The 24,245-nt window shown below is 36.6% G+C and overlaps 1 protein-coding gene across 1 annotated transcript in view; it reads right to left on the reverse strand.

The window, feature by feature from the left end:
- Window positions 1–24,245, reverse strand: part of LOC129445034 (receptor tyrosine-protein kinase erbB-4) — a 200,894-nt gene that overhangs the window by 17,145 nt on the left and 159,504 nt on the right. Inside the window, 8 exon segments of the mRNA XM_055206118.2 lie at window positions 3,603–3,788; window positions 3,868–3,966; window positions 4,048–4,170; window positions 6,148–6,280; window positions 7,170–7,214; window positions 7,815–7,969; window positions 10,194–10,287; window positions 16,887–17,019. Of these exon segments, the coding sequence (XP_055062093.2) occupies window positions 3,603–3,788; window positions 3,868–3,966; window positions 4,048–4,170; window positions 6,148–6,280; window positions 7,170–7,214; window positions 7,815–7,969; window positions 10,194–10,287; window positions 16,887–17,019 (968 nt within the window).

Genomic DNA, 24,245 nt, shown 5'->3' on the forward strand with positions numbered 1-24,245 from the left:
ATCCTTATAGATAATGTCTGTTTTATATTTATGTTTGAGTATTGTTGGGTTTGAATATTGTTGTAATGTGTTTATGTTTTGTTTAAATTTAGTTAAAAGAGTTTCAGGGTCTCTCTCTACATTCTTCAGAGTGATCTTCAGGGCTACAAAAATGCTTATTCAGCTGGGATTAGAGATTATATGAGGCGAGAACAACTCTTGAATACAGGCCATTAAATGCATATATAAAAAAATAATAAATGCTGTAGTCCACCAAATTATGTGATGGCATGAAGGTAAGTTATAAGAGAACTTTTATATTTAGATAAACTATTCCTTTAAAACCACAAATGCCTCACAAAAAACAATACATACAAACGGAATTAGAAACAAGTTCTGTTTGCTTCTCCCAAGAATATCTGAGCTATATGTGCTCTGAGATTGGAGGTTTAGGCCACCTCTCCATCATAACATGAACTCACTGAGTGTTGAAATAATGTGCAACACATACAGTACATAGTGCTATGGGATGTAAGTGCAATGATAATAAGTGGCTCTTTTCTAATGTATTTCTAATTCTGTCACTGCTGTTTGCTGGCAAAAAAATGCTGGAAATTATTAACATCACATATCATCTGAAGAAATATATCACATCTCATGCCAAGTTAGCCTATAAATACACACGGCTTTACGCGACGGGGGAGAGAAAATAAGGGCAAGATTAGACGACGCTGGAAACAAAGTCATAACCGCCTTTTAGTCGTAATGTACTGATTGAACAAATACTAATTTTATTAAAGTTCAGCTTCACATTTATATATTTATGCATCTGGCAGATGCTATTATCCGCAGCGACTTACAGTGCATTCAAGATAAAAATTGTATCCGTATGCGTGTTCCCTGAGATTCGAACCCATGACGTTAGAGCTGCTAATACAATGCTCTATTAAAGGATTACTCTATTTTCTTAATAAAAAATCCAGATAATTTACTCACCACCATGTCATCCAAAATGTCGATGTCTTTCTTTGTTCAGTCGAGAAGAAATTGTGCTTTTTGAGAAAAACATTCCTAGATTTTTCTCATTTTAATGGACTTTAATGGACCCCAACACTTAACAGTTTTAATGCAGTTTAAAATTGCATTTCAAAGGACTCTAAAGAATCCCAAAGAGGCATAAGGGTCTTATCTAGCGAAACGTTTGTCATTTTTGACAATAAAAATAAAAATATGCACTTTTAACTTCTCGTCTTCCTCCGGTCATGCGACGCGCCAGCGCGACCCCACGTAATACGCCCTCACGTCAAGAGGTCACGGAGGACGTATGCGAAACTACCCCCCAGTGTTTACAAGTGTGTTGAAAGAGGACCGTTCCGACGTTGTTGTATGTCAACTGATACTAATTAATGTCTTTGTGTCAGTTTATTGTATATATATTTTTAACATGTGACCTTTCGACGTCATTATGCAATTTTGTGAGGTCACGCTGGCGCTTCACAGGACTGGAGGAAGACGAGAAGTTGTGGTTTAAAAATGCATATTTTTTATTTTTCTTACCAAAAATGACAAACGTTTCGCTAGATAAGACCCTTATTCCTCGTTTGGGATCGTTTAGAGTCCTTTGAAACTGCAATTTTAAACTGCATTAAAACTGTTAAGTGTTGGGGTCCATTAAAGTCCATTAAAATAAGAAAAATCCTGGAATGTTTTCCTCAAAAAAACATAATTTCTTCTCGACTGAACAAAGAAAGACATCAACATTTTGGATGACATGGTGGTGAGTAAATAACCTTTTTTTTTTTTTTTAGAAAATGGACTAATCCTTTAATTGTGCATTTAGAAAGGTTTCAGTATGCTTAATTGACATGGTTCACTATGCAATTGAACATCAAACTCTAATTAATTCAAGAAAAGCAAAAGATGCAAATCGAATTAAATGAATTGCAAAAGTGTATGCATCTCTAAAAAAAGACACAAATGCAAAAATGAAGAACAGTTGATAATATCAACCATGTAAAGAAGAGATGAAAGAGAATAGAAGCTATACAATCCAAATATCAGAGGTGATCCGAAACGTTGCGGGTGCCAAAATCTCTCCCTGGCATCTAACTCTGGTTGCAACCCAGCTGTCATGATCCAAGTCTGAGCGTGAGAAGAAAACCGGTCCAAAAATTCACTCGAAATAGAACAAGTCTATAGTTTCTCCGAAAGCGCAGCGGGAGGAGTCCATGTGCGGGATCTGTACGATAGGAACCCAGATCTAAACTGAATAAGCAAGACTCACAGGCCACTGGGTGAACACAGCAGGGTTATCTAATGGACGAATGAAGGGATTAATATCCTGAAGACCACAGCAGGTGAGAAATCAAACACAGCTTCGACCTTAAACTTTCGAGCTTCTCTGTGAGATTGCATGCTGGTTAACAATGTCTTCTGCAAATCGGTGGTTCTGAGGTTCTTGATGGAGAGCTGGTGAGTTTGATCTGTCCTACACAGATTATAAAATGATGGGATAATTTAATCTATTCTGAGCCAGAGATTAATGATTTGATTAAAGGTCATGTTCTTCCTGATCCCATTTTTCAGACTTTAGTTAGTGTGTAATGTTGCTGTTAGAGCATAAATAATACCTGCAAAATGCCAAGTGATATATTTTCTTTAACAGAATTCGCCTTTCAAAGCCTACAGCGAACGGCCGGTTTGGACTACAGTCTTCTACTTTTCAAACGAATGACGTCATTAAAACAGTTTTTGACTAAATTTTTGACATTGAACAATGGGAGATGTTGTTTTCTCCATCCAGAGATGTATGAAGTTTACTACTCATATTCATGGATAAGGTCATGCATTACTTTCTTTGGATTTTCATTACCCGCCAATGGATATGATATAACAGCTGCATGCTAGATGCTAGCTGCATTTGTTCATGTGTGTTGCCAAAATTTCTATAAGAGAAAACCAAGGATAGCATGGATATAACCTTATTGATAGGGGACAATTTAAAGGTCCAGTCTGTAGATTCTTTGTGGGATCTAGTGGTGAGACTGTGAAGTGCAACCAACGGCTCAATCCACAGCTCAACCCTCCCTTTTGAAACACAAAAAAAGCTACAGTAGCCGCCACAGGACAACGTAGTGACAAAACATGCTCTGTAGAGCAATTTGTCCATTTAGGGCTACTGTAGTAACAAAATTGCGACTTCTATGTAAGAAGACCCGCGGTGTACGTAGATAAAAATGACTCATTCTAAGATAACAGTTCATTATGTAAGGTCTTTATAGACCACTGATAATATAGTTATGTACATTGCATTTCTGTCAAGAAATCCTACTAAAAGTTACACAATGCACCTTCAAATTTAGAACTCCTTGGGAACTTTTGGGATAATGACACTGTGCAAGAGTTTTTTGGATGTTTTATTACAAAAGTCTTTAAATTCTTCAAAATACATCTTTCTATAAGATGTGTAACCCAGCTGAGCTGTTGGTTGATCAGCTTGCAGGTATGTGCATCCAGTATAAATAAAGATAAAGGTCATCATGTACTTTCAGACCATGAGCAGGTCCAGGGGAATCTAACTTCAATGCACAGCATCAAAAACACACCTTGATTATGTCTCTTACCTTGGCGATCTGCACGCACCAGTTGAGCAGCAGCTGAGATCCGATGTTCTCCTGGTGTTCGTATACATAATCCAGCAGACAGCCGTGAGGCATGAGCTGAGTGACCAACTGAATAGTGGGACTCAAACAGACCCCTAACAGACGCACCAGATGAGGATGCTCCATGCTGGCCATGATCAGCGCCTCCTATGGGGTAAAGGAAGAAACACAAGTGAAGGATAATGTTTCACCTTTAAATTTAATTATTTATGAAATAATTACTCACATCCATAAACTCCACATTGGCTTTCGGTCCTGTGCTTTCATTGAGTATCTTTATGGCCACTGGTATCTTCACAGTTTCTCCTTCTGGAACCCAGATTCCCTTGTAAAGACATCAGAAGCCGTCAGTGACCCACAAATGCATAAATATAGGCTCTCTAACACATAATAAAATGAGTTTTACCTTGTAAACCGTGCCAAAGGCTCCTGTTCCCAGAATCTTGATTCTCTTCAGCTCGGTTTCCTTCAGTATACGCAGCTGAGCCTGGTTGGGTGCGGCACCGCTGGGCGTCAGTGGCTCCACCAACTGTTCACGAAATCAAACTCAATATAGGTCACAAATTCATGCATAAGAAAATACTTGGGGTTTCACATGTCATTACAGTAAGTTACTGTAATCTTACATGACTTGCAAACATATGTGTTTGGTACATGATCGTTTAATCCAAAGCAACTATATTCAAGCTATACATTTATCATTTAGATTAAACCTAAGACCTTTGTGTGTAATGCACTGCCCATTGAGCTATAGGAACGTATAGATTACTATATGGATGACTATACTTTAAAAATAAAAATAAATATAAATATGAATAAAATAAATATAATATTTAGCTGCTAGACTTCTCACACAAAAAATCTCATGATGTATTCATTGCTCCTTCAAGGCTCTTCATGACTTTACAAATCATTTATTTTCCATGCGAGTTACCGCATGCACAGTGCACTCCTGCACGTACGCCGTGGTCCTTCGAGTCCAGCTTCATGTCCTTACATGTCAACACTCAAATTTTAAGAATTTTGGATCCTTAATTTAAAGGTGCAGTGTGTACATTTTAGGGGCATCTAGTGGTGAGGTTGCGAATTGCAACCAATGGCTTAGTCCACTGCTCACCACTCACTTTTGAAACACATAGAGAAGCTACGGTAGCCGCCAACGGACAAACATGTCATCATCGGAGACAACTTAGTAAAAAAAATTGTCCGTTTAGGGCTTCTGTAGAAAAATGGTGGCACAAAATGGCAGCTTCCATGTAAGGGGACCCTCGGTGTATGTAGATAAAAAGGTCTCGTTCTAAGGTAATAAACACATAACGGTTCATTATAAAAAGGTCTTTATACACCCCTGATAATATAGTTTTGTATATTATTTTGCATTTCTGTCAAGAGATCCTTCAAAAAATTACACACTGCACCTTTACATTTTAAAATTTTATTTAAAGGTGTGAATTGAGTGAGATGTAGAAACATTAGAAGACCTTTCATAATGAACCGTTATGTGTTTATTACCTTAGAACGAGACCTTTTTATCTACATACACCGAGGGTCCCCACATGGAAGCTGCCATTTTGTTCCGCCATTTTTCTACAGAAGCCCTAAACGGACAATTTTTTTACTAAGTTGTCTCCGATGATGACATGTTTGTCCACTGGCGGCTACCCTAGCTTCTCAATGTGTTTCAAAAGTGAGTGGTGGAAAGTGGACTAAGCCATTGGTTGCAATTCGCAACCTCACCACTAGATGCCGCTAAAATGTACACACTGCACCTTTAAACCTTTAAAATTTTAATTCTTATTTCATAATAATTACGCTCCATCTGACACTTTTCAACATTTTATGTTTTTCTTTTGTATATTAGCTCCAATGAGGTTCCAATAAAAATGCTTTGAAAATGCTATCTTAATTATCTTTTGTCATGGTTGTATTCTTACTTATTATCATTCCCAAATTTTCACTTTCTACATTCTTTCCAAAGCACTTGGGCGCTCCCATAGCGTCTGCCATTGCTAAGCAACCTAAGAATTGCATGAGGTCGCGCCGAGCACCCAACATAAATCTGCGCCTATGATTCTCAATATTATCTTTCATTAGGTTTCATTTCTTTTAAAAGAAAAGCATTTCTGCTGAAGGGATTCTGCAATAAACAAGCATCAAAAAAGAGTAAATCAATCTGTTGGCTTGACACTCCCCGACTTCCTTAACACAATATAGCCCTGCAAATTTCATAATATTGACTTAAACTGCACACACAGAAAGCTGTTACAGAACATTTTGAAGTGATTTTATAAGTTTTCATTTAAGTATCTGAAAATAGCCTCCATTATTCCATTTGAGGTCTACTCCATTTGAAGTTTAAGAGACACTTTAAAATGGAAAACTCAGACTGGCTGTACACCCCACAGATCCATAAACGTGCCAACAAAACAACCTTAGTGGCCAGGCTTTATAAAAGTGTTTAAATCATTCACCTCCAAACTGATTTGAAATGTTGGCAGATTTGTACCTCTGTCTCTAGAAATCTGCGTAAAGCTCGTTTCTTCTTGATGCTTTTGCGGCGGAAAAAAATGGCGAATCCGAGGGCCACGATTATGGCCACGAACATCCCTCCAATCACGCCGGCCGCGATCAGAGGAGTCCTGCAGAGATACATGCATTTTAAATGTTAAACTACTGTATACTTTATACAAACGTGACCCTGGAGCACAAAACCAATCATAAGTCGCACAAGTAGGAATAATATACTATATGGGTCAAAAATATCATTTTTTTTTTGTTGCCAAAAATCATTAGGATATTAAATAGAGATCATGTTCCATGAAGATATTTTATACATTTTCTACCAAAAATATATAAAAATTGAATTATCATTAGTAATATGTGTTTCTAAGGAGTTCATTTGGAAAACTTTATAGGGAATTTTCTCAATATTTAGATTTTTTGCAACCTTAGGTTCCAGATTTTCAAACAGTTGCATCAGCAGCTTTTAGATGATGTATAAATCTCAATTTTATAAAATTGGGCCTTATGACTTGTTTTGTGCTCCAGGGTCATAAATTATTATTTACTATAGATTTTTAACTTCCAAATTGTTTTTAAATTAATAATATTTTTTTTTTATTTACACCTTATTAAACTACAATATTTACTTTAAAAAAAAACTTAAAAAAAAAAACTTACTGTTTTTCTCTTGCAAAAACTTTAGTTTTTACTTTAGTTGTAAATTGTTTTAGTGAAAAATTCTTTCACTAAAGAGTCACTAAAGAGATATTTCGCCCAAATTTATGCTGTTTTTTTCCATAAAACCACATTTTGAGATATACGCACAATAAATTCACTTTTATGAAATAAGAGAATGTTCTCAACTTGGCAACAAAGTGTGTTAGAAAAAGTTACACTAAATGGGATTTATTCAATATTTATCAATAAAATGTGAAATGAAACAAGATATTAAAATTAAAAATGAGTGTCCTGAGCATGTCTTTTAAGGCAAATAATGTGCAATAATGGAAAAATACAGACTCTTACCTGTCCACTATCCCGATGCAGTCTTGGATATAGGGTCAGGTACACCTGTAGCATAAGTAAGTATAATAAAGGAAATTATCCAAATAGCACTTTTACAACTGTAAAATGTGCTGATGAAGCTATAGACCTCTGCTTAAGCAAATTATTGGTAAGCTGAATGTTGCCTGGTGTTATTTTGTGACTCCTAGATATAGAAATAAGGCTTGTTGGATTCATCACAGAGAAATGAGTTTAGAAGAACGTACGGCTGACAGTAACCAGCGGCAACGACTGTCACCCACAAAATGAAGGGACCTGAAACGCTTTGATATGGTGTCCTAAAGCATTTCAAGGACTTTGATTTGAGACCCAAGACAGACCAGCGTGAAACTGGGGTTCATATTGGGTAAAGGTCTGTGGTGTGACCATGTGCTGTATGATCCGCCTCAGATCTAAGAGAGATGGCACTGCAGGAACAGGAAACTGATTCCAAATTCACTATATGTCTAATTTAGCATTTTTACTGAATGAAATAATATCCAGTTCTATTTGATATATGCACCATGTTCCATTAATATACTGGTTGCAAAAAAAAAAACACACAGGCTAATAAAATGTAGATACATACACACACACACACACACACACACACACACACACACTTACCCCTGAGTACAGTTGGGGTGGCAGGGGTGACACTCATTGTTGCTCTCAGCATATTTGAAGATGAAGCTGTTTGCTCCCTGTAGACCATCGGGGCATTTCTCTACGCAGTTGGGCCCATCTTTCAAATGCAAACAATTCATACAGTGGTCTGGACCCTATAAGGGCCACAGGGTATGGGACATTGAAAAAGGCAATTCATATAAACGTATATGAAGATGAATCTTGCTAATACAACTTTAATTTCTAAAACTCACGATTTTTCTTACATGGCATCATGCTATCAAGTCCATAATACACATGTGTTAAATAATAGATTTCATATGGCTACCAACACAAACAAATTCATACATATTTGATCTAAGTAATGTGCCGGTGTTCTTGCGGTCCCTGACACTGAACCCTTTGGAGGTTTTAAACAATTGTACTTAAAAGGTTCAGTTTAACAAGAAAATCTAAGGTTCAGTCAGAAAAAATTGTCAAAAAAATGGTCCCAAGTGGTTACTGGGACAGTACCCTTTAAAATGGTCCAAATATGTACCATTTCGGTACAGATATGTATGCACCAATACTGTAGATACCTCTGAGGTACTAATATGCACTCTTTGGTACTAATATGTACCCCCAAGGTACTAATATGCACTCTTTGGTACCAAGATGTACCCTGAGGTACTAATATGCACTCTTTGCTACCAAGATGTATGCATGAGGTACTAATATGCACTCTTTGGTACCAATATGTACCTCTGTGGTACTAATATGCACTCTTTGGTACCAAGAAGTACCCTCGAGGTACTAATATGCACTCTTTGGTACCAATATATACCTCTGAGGTACTAATATGCACTCTTTGGTACCAAGAAGTACCCCCGAGGTACTAATATGCACTCTTTGGTACCAATATGTACCTCTGTGGTACTAATATGCACTCTCTGGTACCAAGAAGTACCCCCGAGGTACTAATATGCACTCTTTGGTACCAATATATACCTCTGAGGTACTAATATGCACTCTTTGGTACCAAGAAGTACCCCCGAGGTACTAATATGCACTCTTTGGTACCAATATATACCTCTGAGGTACTAATATGCACTCTTTGGTACCAAGATGTACCCATGAGGTACTAATTTGCACTCTTTGGTACCAAGATGTACCCATGAGGTACTAATTTGCACTCTTTGGTACCAAAATGTACCCCCGAGGTACTAATATGCACTCTTTGGTACTAATATGTACCTCTGTGGTAGTAATATGAACTTTTTGGTACCAAGATGTACCTCTGAGGTACTAATATGCACTGTTTTGTACCAGGATGTACCCATGAGGTACTAATATGCACTCTTTGGTACCAAGATGTACCCCCGAGGTACTAATATGCACTCTTTGGTACTAATATGTACCTCTGTGGTACTAATATGAACTTTTTGGTACCAAGATGTACCTCTGAGGTACTAATATGCACTGTTTTGTACCAGGATGTACCCCTGAGGTACTAATATGCACTCTTTGGTACCAAGATGTACCCATGAGGTACTAATTTGCACTCTTTGGTACCAAAATGTACCCCCGATGTACTAATATGCACTCTTTGGTACTAATATGTACCTCTGTGGTACTAATATGCACTGTTTTGTACCAGGATGTACCCCTGAGGTACTAATATGCACTCTTTGGTACCAAGATGTACCCGTGAGGTACTAATATGCACTCTTTACTACCAAGATGTACACATGAGGTACTAATATGAACTCTTTGGTACCAATATATACCCCTGAGGTACTAATATGCACTCTTTGGTACCAAGATGTACCCCTGAGGTACTAATATGCACTCTTTGGTACTAAGTTGTACCTCTGTGGTACTAATATGAACTTTTTGGTACCAAGATGTACCTCTGAGGTACTAATATGCACTCTTTGGTACCAAGATGTACCCGTGAGGTACTAATATGCACTCTTTACTACCAAGATGTACGCATGAGGTACTAATATGAACTCTTTGGTACCAAGATGTACCCCTGAGGTACTAATATGCACTCTTTGGTACTAAGATGTACCCCTGAGGTACTAATATGCACTCTTTGATACCAACATGTACCTCTGAGGTACTAATATGCACTCCTTGGTACTAATATGCACCTCTGTGGTACTAATATGAACTCTTTGGTACCAATATGTACCTGAGGTACAAATATGAATTCTTTGGCACCAATATGTACCTCGGAGGCACTAATATGAACTCTTTAGGTGCAAAATGTGTTATTTTTGTAAGGGTCCTGCCCCAGTCACAACTAGGGACCATTATTTTCTGAATGTGTGGGTGTGGTTTAAATGGCAGAAAAGACCAAATGACAGTTTGAATGACGTTCTGGGCTTTACTTACTGGGCCACGACAGGTTAGAGTTTTATCCTTAGACTTTTCACACTGGCTGTCACATTCCAAACACACAGAACCGTTGGCGAACTCACGAATATCTCTAAAACACAAAGAAACACAACAAATACATTTTCTTTAGTATTTTAACTTTAAGTTTGTTTATTAAAACACCCCACCCTAACAATTTCTTCTAATAACATTATACATTTTTTTCACACATCACTCAATAAAAAGCATTTCGCCAAAAGCAGGTGATGCATACCGTCGTCACCAACCCATACAACAGGTTTTGTTTCGTCTCCAAAGCGTCTTCTTGAACCGCGGCCAGCTGAACCACAGACACTGTTTTCACACACCGCATAGAACTTGGCTAACATGCCAGTCATTTGAATAAGATCCATGAAATAATAATGGCATTTTAATTGGAAAAATCTTTCTCTACACTGGTCCGAGAGGAAAGAACAAACAGTCCTCTTTCTTTATTTTAGCCAAGCAGATGGTGGCTCAGATTGTGGAAGACACGGCTGAAAGGAGCTGCCTAGCAAAACCATCAATACGTCCCTGCCTCACTCCATTCCCATCAGCCAGAGTTTCAGAGGAGATTTTCCATACAGCAAAGATGAGGCCTTGTATATAACAGAGTCAGGATCAAAGAACCTCTTAGATCTTCAAAAATCAGCAATCGGGCATAAGCACTCGAGTGAAATTTTAAAAGATGCACAGCTTGAAGTTTCTTATACTGACGAAGTATTGAAGGTGAGTATGTGGTTGGGACATCGTTACCATAGCAACATCTGCATCTTAAAAGTTGTTGATGAATTTTAAGCGGATTGTCAAGTATAAATCATAGTCTTGGTGTTGTGTGAAACAGAAATGAAAAAAATTCACACAGAATACACAGAACTGCACCTGCAAAATATGAATGTGGCCTTCACTGAACCCCTTTCTCCATGCAAGAACATCATTTGGATGATGTTTTTATATAAAAAATGTATTTCTATTCATGAACATTTGTTTATGTTTAAAGAAACGCCTCCTAAGCTTTGCAACATAAACACTAAGGGCCCTATCTTGCACCCAGCGCAATTGACTTTGTCAGTGACGCATGTATCATTTGTATTTTGCACCGGCGCACAGCGGGTTTTTCCCTCCACAGATGCACGTCTGCAAACAAGGGAATTAACTTGCGCTCCCTGTGCGGTTCAGCGCAAAAAAGGGGGCGTGTTCCGGCGCAAACCATCCCTGATGCTATTTTGCAGTTTCAACAAACAATTGCGCCACTGACCAAAAAAAAAATAGTCTAAAATCAGTGGCGCGTTGCGCGTGGTTCATTATGCTATTTTAAGGGCGCATGCTTGACCTTAATGTATAGCGTGCACAACGCGCACACACTTTGCTTATCTAATCTACACAGATGCAACAGTTATTTTTGCAAATCATAAATTGTTACAATAAAAAATATTAACACTTGAGATAAGGGAAATCATAGTGGTGAGCATTGTGGTGATAGTTTTTATTTATTGTGTGGCTGCTTTAAAAAATTCTCATGCAAATAACGATTAAAATATTTTCATAAGTTTGTTGTGTGGCTGTATTATGTTTATTTTATGAAAATAATAATTAAAATGTTTTCATAAGAAACCTTAATGTATATGAACTTGATTTATAAGTGTACCTTGGGGTTGGACCTTGCTTGCGTTTCTTGGGTCCGATTTCAAAGCCCCCAAACCCTTTCAGCGGTGAGGGTGGACGCAGCGATGTCCTCTGCTGGCGTCAGGTCATGAGGCATATACACCTCCCGTTACACGGCGTGCCCGATTTATGCTGGCAAGTTGGGATTCCCCCGTCTCCTGACATCATTGTAGCGCTTGGCGCAACGATGGGGATGCCAGCTGATGAGACAATAGTGGCTATTTCCTCTCACGCCTGTTTAACCTACGTTGATTTGGGCGGGTTTCTCCTATCCCCATACAAAATAACTTCTCTGTCTTTGACTGCTCTTACAAGAACGTGGGTCTCCTCAGCTGTGAACCGCTCATGGCGTGCGCCTGGTAAATCCGTCATAATAATAGCAACCCGCCATGGAACTTGCGCCCTTGCGTTTAAAGGGAATGTTGGATAGCGTTCTGATTGGTTTATTTGACGTTACGCCCAAACCACACCTATGAATAATGATCCTACTTCAGACCAACCCCTTATTGATTTGCACCTGGCCAAGAGTTATTTCTCCCGCCGGTAAAATAGCAACAGCGCCCAAGATCCGCCCACAAAGTCACTTGCACTTTGCGCTTCGCACTTGCGTTTCAGATCGTTAAAATAGGGCCCTAAGTCTGTTTACATCACTCATCACCACAAATGCCAAACAAAATGACATGCATTCTGTACATGTGACCCTGGACATAAGTAACGGGTTGAAATTGTTGATTTTTAATGCATCGACTTGTCCCAATATTCTATGCGGGTGTGTGTGCAGGGAATGTGATTGGACGGGCCTGGTTGAGTTTGAAAAAATATAATGGCGGCCAAGAAAGCAGCTAGAGCACAAATGTAGTGTAAATAAGTTTATATTTTGACTTTTTACACATTTTGATTGAATTTCTAGCGTGGAATTAGTATTGCAGTTTTCAAATATGGGATTAGTTATTACAGATGCTCTTTATATTTTAAACAGAATTTCGTTTTCAGGATTCCGTTTTCAGAATTCCGTTCAATTACGCCTCCTATGAAGTCTGTCCGAATGCATTTCCCAGAGCAAAGTTATTGTCTCATGAGGCAGCAAGGCAACAAGTCAGCTGCCTTAGTTTTCGGATGCAGCCTAAGTCAAATCATGTTTCATGATCATATTTTGTATATTTCCTACCGAAATACATACAAATTTAAAATTATTTATTTAGTAATATGTGTTGCTAAGGACATAATGTGGCTAACTTTAAAAGTGATTTTCTCAATATTTCGATTTTTGCACCCTCAGATTCCAGATTTTCAAATAGTTGTATCTCGGCCATCCTAACAAAACATAAATCGAAAAAAATATAAATAAAAAAACGGAACCTTATGACGTGGGTGATTCTCGCGAAATTAGACTTATGAGGTGTCATGAAACATTTTGATAAAAAAAGTAAATGCAAAGTCAGAGTATCAAAATAAGAAACATACATTTACAAACATCCCTTCATCTACTATTTTGCACATGATTTCAAATGACATCATACAAACCAATTTTGTTGTTTTTTCCACATTTAAGGGGAAAATTTTCATTACCGCAACGTGTCCATGACTGGATTTGGGTTCTTTGACATGGAAATATTTATAATAAAAAATAAAAAAAATAAAAAGCTTCAGTGCATGTTATATTATAAACATTTACAGTAAAAAAAAACATGTGGTATTTGGTGATCATTGGTAAATGTAGAGACAATAATAAGGAATATAAATGTGTTCAAGAAAATTTTTCTCATCCTCCGCAACAATTTTCAATCATTGTTCAAGCCCTCAAGGAACTAACATTTCAATAAAAAATAAAAAGAGGTTGGAAGGGACAAAATTGACTGTGATACTCAAGATGGCTACCAAGTAAGCAGTTCTTATTTTTCCTCTCCATACTGTAAAAAGTAATTCCTAGATCTAACTTATAAAAAGTGAGGCAAGTGACTGCATGGGAAGTTTTAGGTTGAGTCAACTTTCAACCTTTTTTAAGTATATTGAACACACTAACATTACTTAAAATGAATGCAATAAAATTGAGTTGAGTTAACTAATTGTGCTAGTATTACTCATGTGCTAGTGTTGTTTTTTATGCCGTCAGATGAGGGCTAGAAACGTTTATTCAAACAACACACCCACTCAGTTTCGTTTTGGGCAGCTGTAAAGCGCGACATACTTCAGTATGCAGTCTATGCACAAGCACCAGTCTTCTGAACAATGGTTACTACAAAACTCAAAGAAGAAACAGAAACTCTTCCAAATATCGAAGATAAATGAACATTAAACACTAACAAGTCTTTCTTTTTAGTTAAAAACAAAACAAAAAAAGATTCAATTCAAATTTCACTCTCCAAATGCAGTCCCATGCAAAGAATGCTGGGAACTGCAAGTCCACTGCCTAGTTAGTTGTGTTTACTCAAATAATTCATGTAGTTCAGTGTTTCCCATACATTGATTTATTTGTGGTGGCCCACCACAGAATCAACACTGGCCCCCACAAATAGAATTTTCATGATTCCCATTTACATTTTTGTTTCACTATTTAAAACTGCTAAATTCGGCTTAAAATATAATTTGATATATAATACAGATCAAATACAGATACAGATCAAAGAGTAGAAGTGAAACATATTTCAGGTGTCAACACTAGATCAAATGCAAACACGACATGATGACGTCACATATATGCTAATTAGCGGGTGAGGTCATCACCACCACAGTCTCCTCAAAATCCTGTGGGAAACACTGTAGTTTTAACACAAAATTAATAAGTTAATTTCTTTCTTACAAATTTAAATCGATTATAGATAATAAAATTAAGTTGAATTTACTCAATAATGTGCTCATTTAGAATTCATCAATTTATTCCAAATTTTATTTTATTTTAACTCATATTTTGATTTAAAAAAAACAAGAATAAATTTTTTTTAATACAGTTTACTCAATTAATTTTTTTAAAATCTACTAAGGCACAGAAACACTTTTTACAGTGAAAGTTGAAATTTAGTTTGTCATAGTATCTAGACAACTTTTTAGTTCTCATTACCGAAACATGAGTTTGTAAATGCATATATTTAATGTAATATCATGTTGTAGTAATGATCATTTTTTATAATGATAATCTATTTTTTTTTAATAATTCAATAGGAAATATATTTTGGCTTCAAGGCCTTTTTAAAATTTCTGATGCTGGACACGGATTTCGTGAGAATGGACACTGGATTTTGTGAGAATCACCCAGGTTTGTGGTCCATTGTCCCAAATATCCAACTCGTTACATACAATACCAAATTGAATTAAATCAATTCTCTATTCCAATTGAAAATATATACAGTTGGTATTATTTAGAAACTCTTGTTTGAAGTAGGTTTTTGGCCCAGCCCCATTGTTAAAGGTCACTTTCCTCCTGATCCCAACTTTAGTTAGTGTGTAATGTTAGCCTTTTAAAGCCTTCATCGAATGGCCAGTTACGTGAAACATAAACACGTTATATTGCGCACTGTAAACACAACCTAAGCTTCAAAAACACAGAAATAACGGGACCTTTAAACTCAGCACAATATCATATGATTTAAAACCCATTTGATTGACTGTAATGAGAGCCCTAAAATCCAGACACTCCCCCACAGCTGATTATTGTTAGGAACTAAATTACATTTTTCTGCCACAGGGAATGTGATTCACATGCTGGTCAGATTTGGGAGTTTCCTTTGTTTAATGACTATACCAGAATAACAGTGCCAACAATAGAGCTATTCTCCAAGGGTCCCAGTAGACTACAATGTAAATTTGATGTCAGACCAACGGTTCCTTGTTGTCATTTACAGATGGCCGTGTGCTGTGAATCCGCTTAGAATGGGCCAAAGGACAATTAGCTGGATTTTGGCCAGTACATCGCCGCCGGCCGGTCACAGTATTGCCTGGACTCGTAACTTTTAGATGAAATCCATTCCTCTCATTCCCTTTATAACCCCAGGGCAGATGTTGTCCATGATTGTGTTTACAAAGAGGCTGGAGATAACAGCACTCTACATGATAGATAGCCTTGATAAAAATACTGCAGTAACAGTGGCTATACACATACTATAAACCAAAATATTGTGCTCCAAAATGAAATAAAGACTTGACATAATGGTTTTAGTCATGGGTCTTCAACAGGGGGTCCGGTGTGGTATTACTGGGGGGTCCTCCAAATATTGTTTGAGTGCAAAATATATTTTTGGGAAAAAATTAAATTAGTCAAAAAGCATTAATTGACTTGGATAATAATAAATAATGAAATGCTAAAATGAAGAGCATAATGTTCCCATGATAAAATCTATTTATTTAAAATAAAATGTTACATAGTATGGCAAAAATTATTTTAATTTCTTTATTATGTAACTACATTAACTAATTCGCCACCAACCTTTTTTTAAAAAAAAGTTGCCCTTTTTTGTAATTTTCACAAAATGCATTCCAGAAAAATTTCCTTCTAAGAATATATAAACATAAAAATATATCAAATGAAAGAACAGACCCTCTGCTTAAATTAAAAAATAGCAAAAATCTGAAATAATTGCATTTTTTATTCAAAAAGATAATCAAAACATACACAGAGTTTAAAATTCAGTTTTTTTTTATAAATTGGGAAAATTGGGCATCTAGTGGATAATCGCGGTATTACAGATTAACATAAAAGCTCATCAGGAACACGTTTTTTATGTAAATGTTTTCTCTTAATTGATGAGATAACTTGTCAATGGCAGGGAAAGAGTTAACAACCAAATATTAAAGCTATAGTATAATTGTAATGTGCATAACATTGTTTTGGTCACATGTTTTTGTTTCAATTTTGATATCTATAAAAATAAATCTCCACATTTTATAACAAAGGTATGGAAAAATAAAAAATGATCGACACTCTTACTTCGGACACCGTCGAGCTTACCATATAGCCATACCATGTAATTTGTTTCATTTCGTGCATACAGTTGCCATTTCTTTTTTACTCACCCATCATAAAGATTACAGGACTTTACGCATGTCTTTCCTCGGCTGAAGTATTTGCATGATAGGCATTGGTCTGCACCTGGACCCCAGCATCCTGCTTCTGAACACAGCGGATCACACATCATCTTCTGTTTGGCTGGAAGACAAACACAAAAACGGATTATAGCATACACTATAGACCTAAGAATTATACAACTTAAAGGAATATTCCATTTTCTTAAAAGAAAAATCCAGACAATTTACTCACCACAATGTCATTCAAAATGTTGATGTCTTTCTTTGTTCAGTCAAGAAGAAATTATGTTTTTTGAGGAAAACATTGCAGGATTTTTCTCATTTTAATGGACTTTAATAGAGCCCAACATTTAATACTTAACTCAACACTTAACAGTTTTTTTCAACGGAGTTTCAAATGACTATAAACGATCCCAAACGAGGCATAAGGGACTTATCTAGCGAAATGATTGTCATTTTTGACAAGAAAAATAAAAAATATCCACTTTTAAACCACAACTTCTCGTCTAGATCCAGTTGTGATGCGTCAGCATGACCCGACGCAATACGTCATGACGTCAAGAGGTCACAGAAGACGAACGCGAAACTACGCCCCAGTGTTTACAAATGTGTTGAAAGAGGACTGTTCCGACGTTGTTGTATGTCAACTGATACTAATTAATGTCTTTGTGTCAGTTTATTGTTTACAATGGTCCGCAAATTTGGTTTTATATATGTAACACGTGACCATCCTTACGTCACTACGCATTTACGTTAGGTTGCGCTGGACCGGACCTAGACGAAAAGTTGTGGTTTAAAAGAGCAAATTTTTTATTTTTCTTGTCAGAAATGACAATCGTTTTGCTAGATAAGACCCTTATGCCTCGTTTGGGATCATTTATAGTCATTTGAAACTCCGTTGAAAAAAACTGTTAAGTGTTGAGTTAAGTTTTAAATGTTGGGCTCTATTAAAGTCCATCAAAATGAAAAATCCTGCAATGTTTTCCTCAAAAAACACAACCTCCTCTCGACTGAACAAAGAAAGACATCAACACTTCGGATGACATGGTGGTGAGCAAATCATCTGGATCTTTCTTTCAAGAAAATGGAATATTCCTTTAATAAAGCAACATGCAATGAGAGGACAAAAATGCTGATTTAAATCTACTCACATCCTGACAGCAATCACTATGTTAAGGTGTCTAAATGTATTTTTATAAGGTGTAGGACCAAAAAAAGGTTCAACCAATCATTGCATTCGGACCATATGCAATAATTGGACAAATGCAATTTTTGCTTCTCGTGTTTTGGAGGAGGCGTGGCTTGTGATGACGATTTAAAGGTGCAGTGTGTAAATGTTAGTACATCTAGTGGTAAGGTTGCAAATTGCAACCAACGTTTCAGTCCACCATTCACCAAAACGCATAGAGAAGCTACGGTAGCCGCCACGGGACAACCATGTCATCGTTGGAGACAACTCAGTAAAATAAGTTTGTCCGTTAAGGGCTTCTGTAGAAACAAAATGGCGACTTCCATGTAAGGGGACCCTCTGTGTGTAGATAAAAATATCTCATTCTAAGGTAATAAAAACATAACAGTTCATTATGAAAGGTTTTTATACACCACTGATAATATAGTTATGTATTTTATTATATTGCATTTCGGTCAAGAGATCGTTATAAAAGTTACACACTGCACCTTTAAATAGAAGGTGGGGTGGTGATTTCAATGCTAGCAGGCTAAAGATATTATTTTTCTATTCCACCTTTAACTCTTTCCCCGCCAATTAAGAGAAAACACTTTCCTGCCAAAGATGAGTTTTTCCAGCAATCCGTATTTCTGCTATTATCCACCAGGTGGCGCTCTTACCCAACTTATAAAACCCGAAAGCAACCCCTTCAGGCAAACAGTAACAACTCTGTGTATGTTTTGATCATCGCTTTAAATCTGATCTTCATCAAAAGTCCCTCACAAAATCCAATTATCTCATTTGGTATTTTCGAAGATACCCATATTTGAGAAGTGATAAAAGAGGACTTTTTTGTTTTGTTTTGTTTGAAGCAGAGTTTTTTTTTATTTGATACATTTTATGTTTATATAATTAAAGAAGAAAATTTTCTGGACGGCATTAAACTTTTGTTAAAATCATAAAAAATGCTGGCGCTGGCTGTCACCCTTTTTTAACGCTGGCGGGGAAAGAGTTAATAGGAGTGTTGTCACTGAAACTGTAATGTTCACACAATAACCCTAGATTGACTGAACCGACGTCCACTTTAATCAACAGCGGCTAATACAAAAGAGTGGATACACTGCTGGCTGTCTGTTTGGGCCGCTGGACGATCCAGAAGCATCACATTACTGCATGCAGTGTGAAAAAGAGGCAGATGAATAAGACGGCTAACAGCTCCATTGATCCCACACACCACAGACTTATTACCTCCCTAATTACATCCAACACAGCTTGGCACTGTGGCACAATGGGAGGCATCAGACTCTCTGACTGTCTAAACATCTTCATCAGACTCACGCGAATAATTCTGCACTCTCAACGTTTCATGAACCCACGTAAGTCTAATCTTACATAACATATTGCCTAGTAAAACAATGCCTTTATATTCGATTCATGTCCCAGAGGTAAAGTATAATGTAATCGAAGAACTGGCAGACCTGTGAGACTGATGTATTATCAGAGCTCTGTGATGGGATGAAAAGTTTACACTTTATTTTGCCACTAATGAGTGAATCTGGTCAAAGCTGTCAGGTCGTATTGGAAAACATAAATTATATATTTTTCTTTCAAAAATAAGACTTTACTAATTGTTAGTATTTTTTATAAAGAATAATAAAATTGATGCAAATGTTTCACTAGTCATAACCTCATTTTTGGTTCTTTAGTGATTCTTTAAGTGTCTGGATCTGTAAACTGCCCTAATAGTAAACTGTCATAATATTTTATGGTAAGACTTTACAATGAGGTTGTATTTGTTAAATAAGGTATAATGTCTAGGGCAGTGTTTCTCAAACTTTTTCAGCCCAAGGACCACTTTATATTCCAATTATTTTCTGAGGACCACCTAACAGAATCCCACTTTAACACGCCCTCAAAAAACAACAAAATAGGAAGGATAAGCTAAATTTAATTTTAATATGCAACTGTTTCAAGTCAAAAACTAATTTTTTAAACACAAATGCAATGCTATGTTCAGAAATTGCTATATGAATTTTATTTAATTTTAACAAGTAAATGTGAAATGAGTTACAGCTTAATATGAACAACAAACTGCACATATGAAAAAAACCTGCAATTAAACATAGTATAACAGCCTAGGTCCCACTTAATGTCATTCCAAAGAGCCCTTAGTTTAAAACTGAGATGGTGGGTATATGAAGTCTATGGTTGTAACTATGGCAACAATAAAATGCTGAAAAAAATGTTTCCCTTAATGTCCAAAATCACTGAAATTACAGGGATTTTACACATGAAACAAAAATTAGTACATTACATAACTAATAGATCTGTGGATTTTAACTGCTTTCAGTTGACGCTTGATCCTTCTTTTGACTCCTCTTTGGTTTAGCCACCGATCCATTTTTACGTTATTAAAACAGAATGGCAAGAACTGATATCACAGTTTTGCAAGTGCATTAAAAATCTACTTAAATAAGTGATGATTGTATAAACACTTTCCTAGTTTAGGTCATCTTTTGGCGGACCACTGGGGGGGTTTGGCGGACCACTAGTGGTCCGCGGACCACACTTTGAGAATTACTGGTCTAGGCAGCCGGTTGTTATCACATAAATAAGCCCCGACAGTGTGATTAGGACCCAACACGAAGCAGAAAGCGCTTATACAGCTGTCTGTACATTATCACACTTATTATACTGTTATGTACCTCCTGAGCAAGCTAAGGAACCTTAAATATTGATTTGAAATATCTTATTTGCTCATTTTTAATGAACACAGGCCTCCCGCGAGGAAAACAGTTTTACTTTCGGTTTTAAGATACAACAAGATGTGCAAATGTCACAAACACACTTATAATATTAAACTGTACCTGTCAAAATTATTTGCAGCATCCGAGTTATTCATTTTGATCGGTTGTTATCTGGGAATAACAAACCTTATATAACAAACCCTATCTTAGTTCATGTTAATTTTAGCATTTACTAATACATTAGACATGAGTTAATGCACCATGAACTAACATTAACAACTGTATTGGCATAACTAACATTAACAAAGATAACTAAATGCCGAAAAACGGTATTGCTTATTGTTAGTTCATGTTAGCTAATGCATTTGTTATCTATTTTATTAAAACCAAAATAACTAAACATATTTTTTTAATGAAATACTGTGTTTTTCATAAATGTATTATCTATGCGCTTTATTATTTTTTAAATGTATGTGTCCTCATATTTTTTTATCAAAAACGTTAACCTTCTTCCGTCCTCTCTTTAATTCTTTTCACGAGGAATACCGCAAATGCAGGCAGGGTTATTGGAGACTTGTTTCTGTTCAGGAAAAGATTGCAGCAAATAACAATTACCAACATGGCCCAACAATCCAATCAGTTCTCGATAAACAAAAAGTACCGCCCTACATTTTCTTTCGCATTCAACCCCCAGGGGTCCAAAAACGCGGGGACGCGTTTTGACGTGTTTTCTCCTTATCATAGCAGAATCAACTTAAAATACTCCATCATTAATAATCAAACACTTACGTGTTTGACATCATTTGAAACTCTGAAGGGTCCTCTTTAATTAGTTCACATTCACAATAACAAGAGATCTTTGTGTTTTTGTCAAATAAAGAAAATAAACAGGGTGCGCATTCAGACATTTCTGTCTCCGCCAGCTGTCTCTTAAAACACGTTACAAAAATCAGTTGAAACTCCGCGAATACTCGTCACACAAACATAATACACATATCCAAAGAAAGCCTGAAATGTCTACTTTTAAACAAGCTAATTATAATCAAAAACAAATATTTCCTGTTTATATAATCTGCATTGAAGTAAAGAGAGTACAGTTTTTCCTGGCTGAGCTCATTATCTCTAATGCGGCCACACCCTCAGGCTGTTGACATGGTAATGAAGAGACAGCAGTTCCAACAATAATAAACAAAGCGTAAAGTTTTATCAGATTTAAAGACTTTACCGCATGTTTGGATTATAAACTTTATACACACACGTGAGGAATATCTTCATTTATGTCTGGACATTGAGGAAGAGAAGCGTTTATCTTTAACGTTACCTAAGAAGAGGAACGATGGAAGACGCATTGGAGAAGGATATACTGTAACTTATTCCTGAAGAAACTGTAAGTCATTTGTCTTCATTTATATTTGCTATCATGTAATATGTTATGGCTTGTGCAGTTCAGCCTACATAAGCAACATTAGCAGACTGCACGCTTCGGATTTAAAAACGTTTGCATTGTTTACAAACGAGGGCGCGTGATTTCACGAGTTATTCACTTTCGTATCCTTCATGGCAACTTTGAGTAATGCTGCACTGCTGTATCTTTTAAGTGTGTGCTGTAATATGATTCCATGTTTACATGCTTATTTATAAACGAGTACGCGCGTGATCACGTAATGGCGGATTTCATTGTTACATGCTGTGTACAGTGTTAGACACCGTTATTCACTTTCATATCCTTTATGGCAACTTTGAGTAATGCAGCTGCACTGCTGTATCTTTTAAGTGTGTGCTGTAATATGATTCCATGTTTACATGCTTGTTTACAAACGAGTAAGTTACGCGCGTGATCACGTAATGGCGGATTTCATTGTTACATGCTGTGTACAGTGTTAGACGCAGTTATTCACTTTCGTATCCTTCATGGCAACTTTGAGTAATACTGCACTGGGGGATCTGCTGTAATATGATATTGTTTACATGCAACGCATTCCATACATTGCGCTTTACACGCGACACCATTTTATTATGAGCTCCGCGTTGTTTACACGGAGGCGCGAGCTCGCGCACATCCATTTGCGATGTGTTTTTAAAGTTCATACTCGCTTACAGAAACGCGTTTAAAACAGAAGCTAGACGATAAGGGGATGGGCATCTGAAAACAGTCATCTGAAAACAGCTTTTTATATAACTAATCATTGCAGATGTTTATTTGAGATACTAATTTAGTTTATAATAGTTTATCTGAATGTAGTGCTATCATTTACCCATCAGTTATGTATGTAAGGGTATTTCTGTGGACAATTTGTGCTGACAGCTGTTCATAACTCTCTTACAGGTCTGCATCCCTCTCATCAGTACAAAACTATGAAGTGGAAAAACATATTCACACTCTTTGGACATAAAGTTATATGGTAACATGAGCCACATGAAGTTCACAGCTCTGTTGTTTATCAGTTTCTTATACAAGTTCAGTGTTTTAATAGGGTTTGTTTCCAAATAAATTGAAAATGTCCTACTGACCTTCATTTCTATTTTGATTATATTGTTAACTTCTTAATAAACCTCAAACAAACATGTCCATTTGTCCTCACATTCTTTACTGTAGTTCCCTCCTGCCTCATTATTATGCAGCTCATTATGCGAGCCTTTGTTTGCTAGCTGTCAATCAATCCTTCTCGCATACGGCCACTCTAAACAAAAAGTGTCTTACAATTTCTAAAATAATATATTGGTTTATGTGAATGAGTAGGCAGGATGATTTTCACATCATTTTAAAGAAAAAACTCTAGACTACTAGATTATGTTTAGGAAAGTCTTGTTAAACCATGTTTAGTATGGGTTTTGTGAACTTATATCAGTGACTTAAAAATGACGCATAAACCTTTTTCTCTCAAAAATACAAACATGTACATACATGTAGCTCATATAATATTTTAGCCCAGTTTGTGCTGAACACAGTGGTATGAGACAATTGCCATTATTATGTTTTAAAGCAACTGAAAAAAGACCAAATGTAAGAGCATGTCAGAACCTCTGAGAGTGTCCCAAAATGGTTGGACCCCAGAGGGTTAAGAAGCCGTTTCCCTTGGATATACGTCACGATATGGAAAAGAAGTCAATCGCTACTTCCGTTTCATGTTGACTTTAACATCATATTATTTTAAGCATATTTTGCTATATTTTGACATCAAACAGATACTGTAGAGGTGGTTTCCCGGACCGGTTTAGATTAATCCAGGACTAAGCTTTAGTTTTATTAGGACATTTAAGTCATTTTTACAAACAGACTTTACAAAAAACAATACTGGTGTGGATCTTGAGACAAAACAATGGCACTGATATACGTTAAGACATGACAAGGTGTAAGGTGATTTTAAAATAAGGCAGTTTAAACATACACACAGCAAAATCCCCGGTGTCAAATACACACCGTGGGTGCAC

Source organism: Misgurnus anguillicaudatus, chromosome 3 (assembly GCF_027580225.2).
Source record: "Misgurnus anguillicaudatus chromosome 3, ASM2758022v2, whole genome shotgun sequence".
Lineage (NCBI taxonomy): Eukaryota > Metazoa > Chordata > Actinopteri > Cypriniformes > Cobitidae > Misgurnus > Misgurnus anguillicaudatus.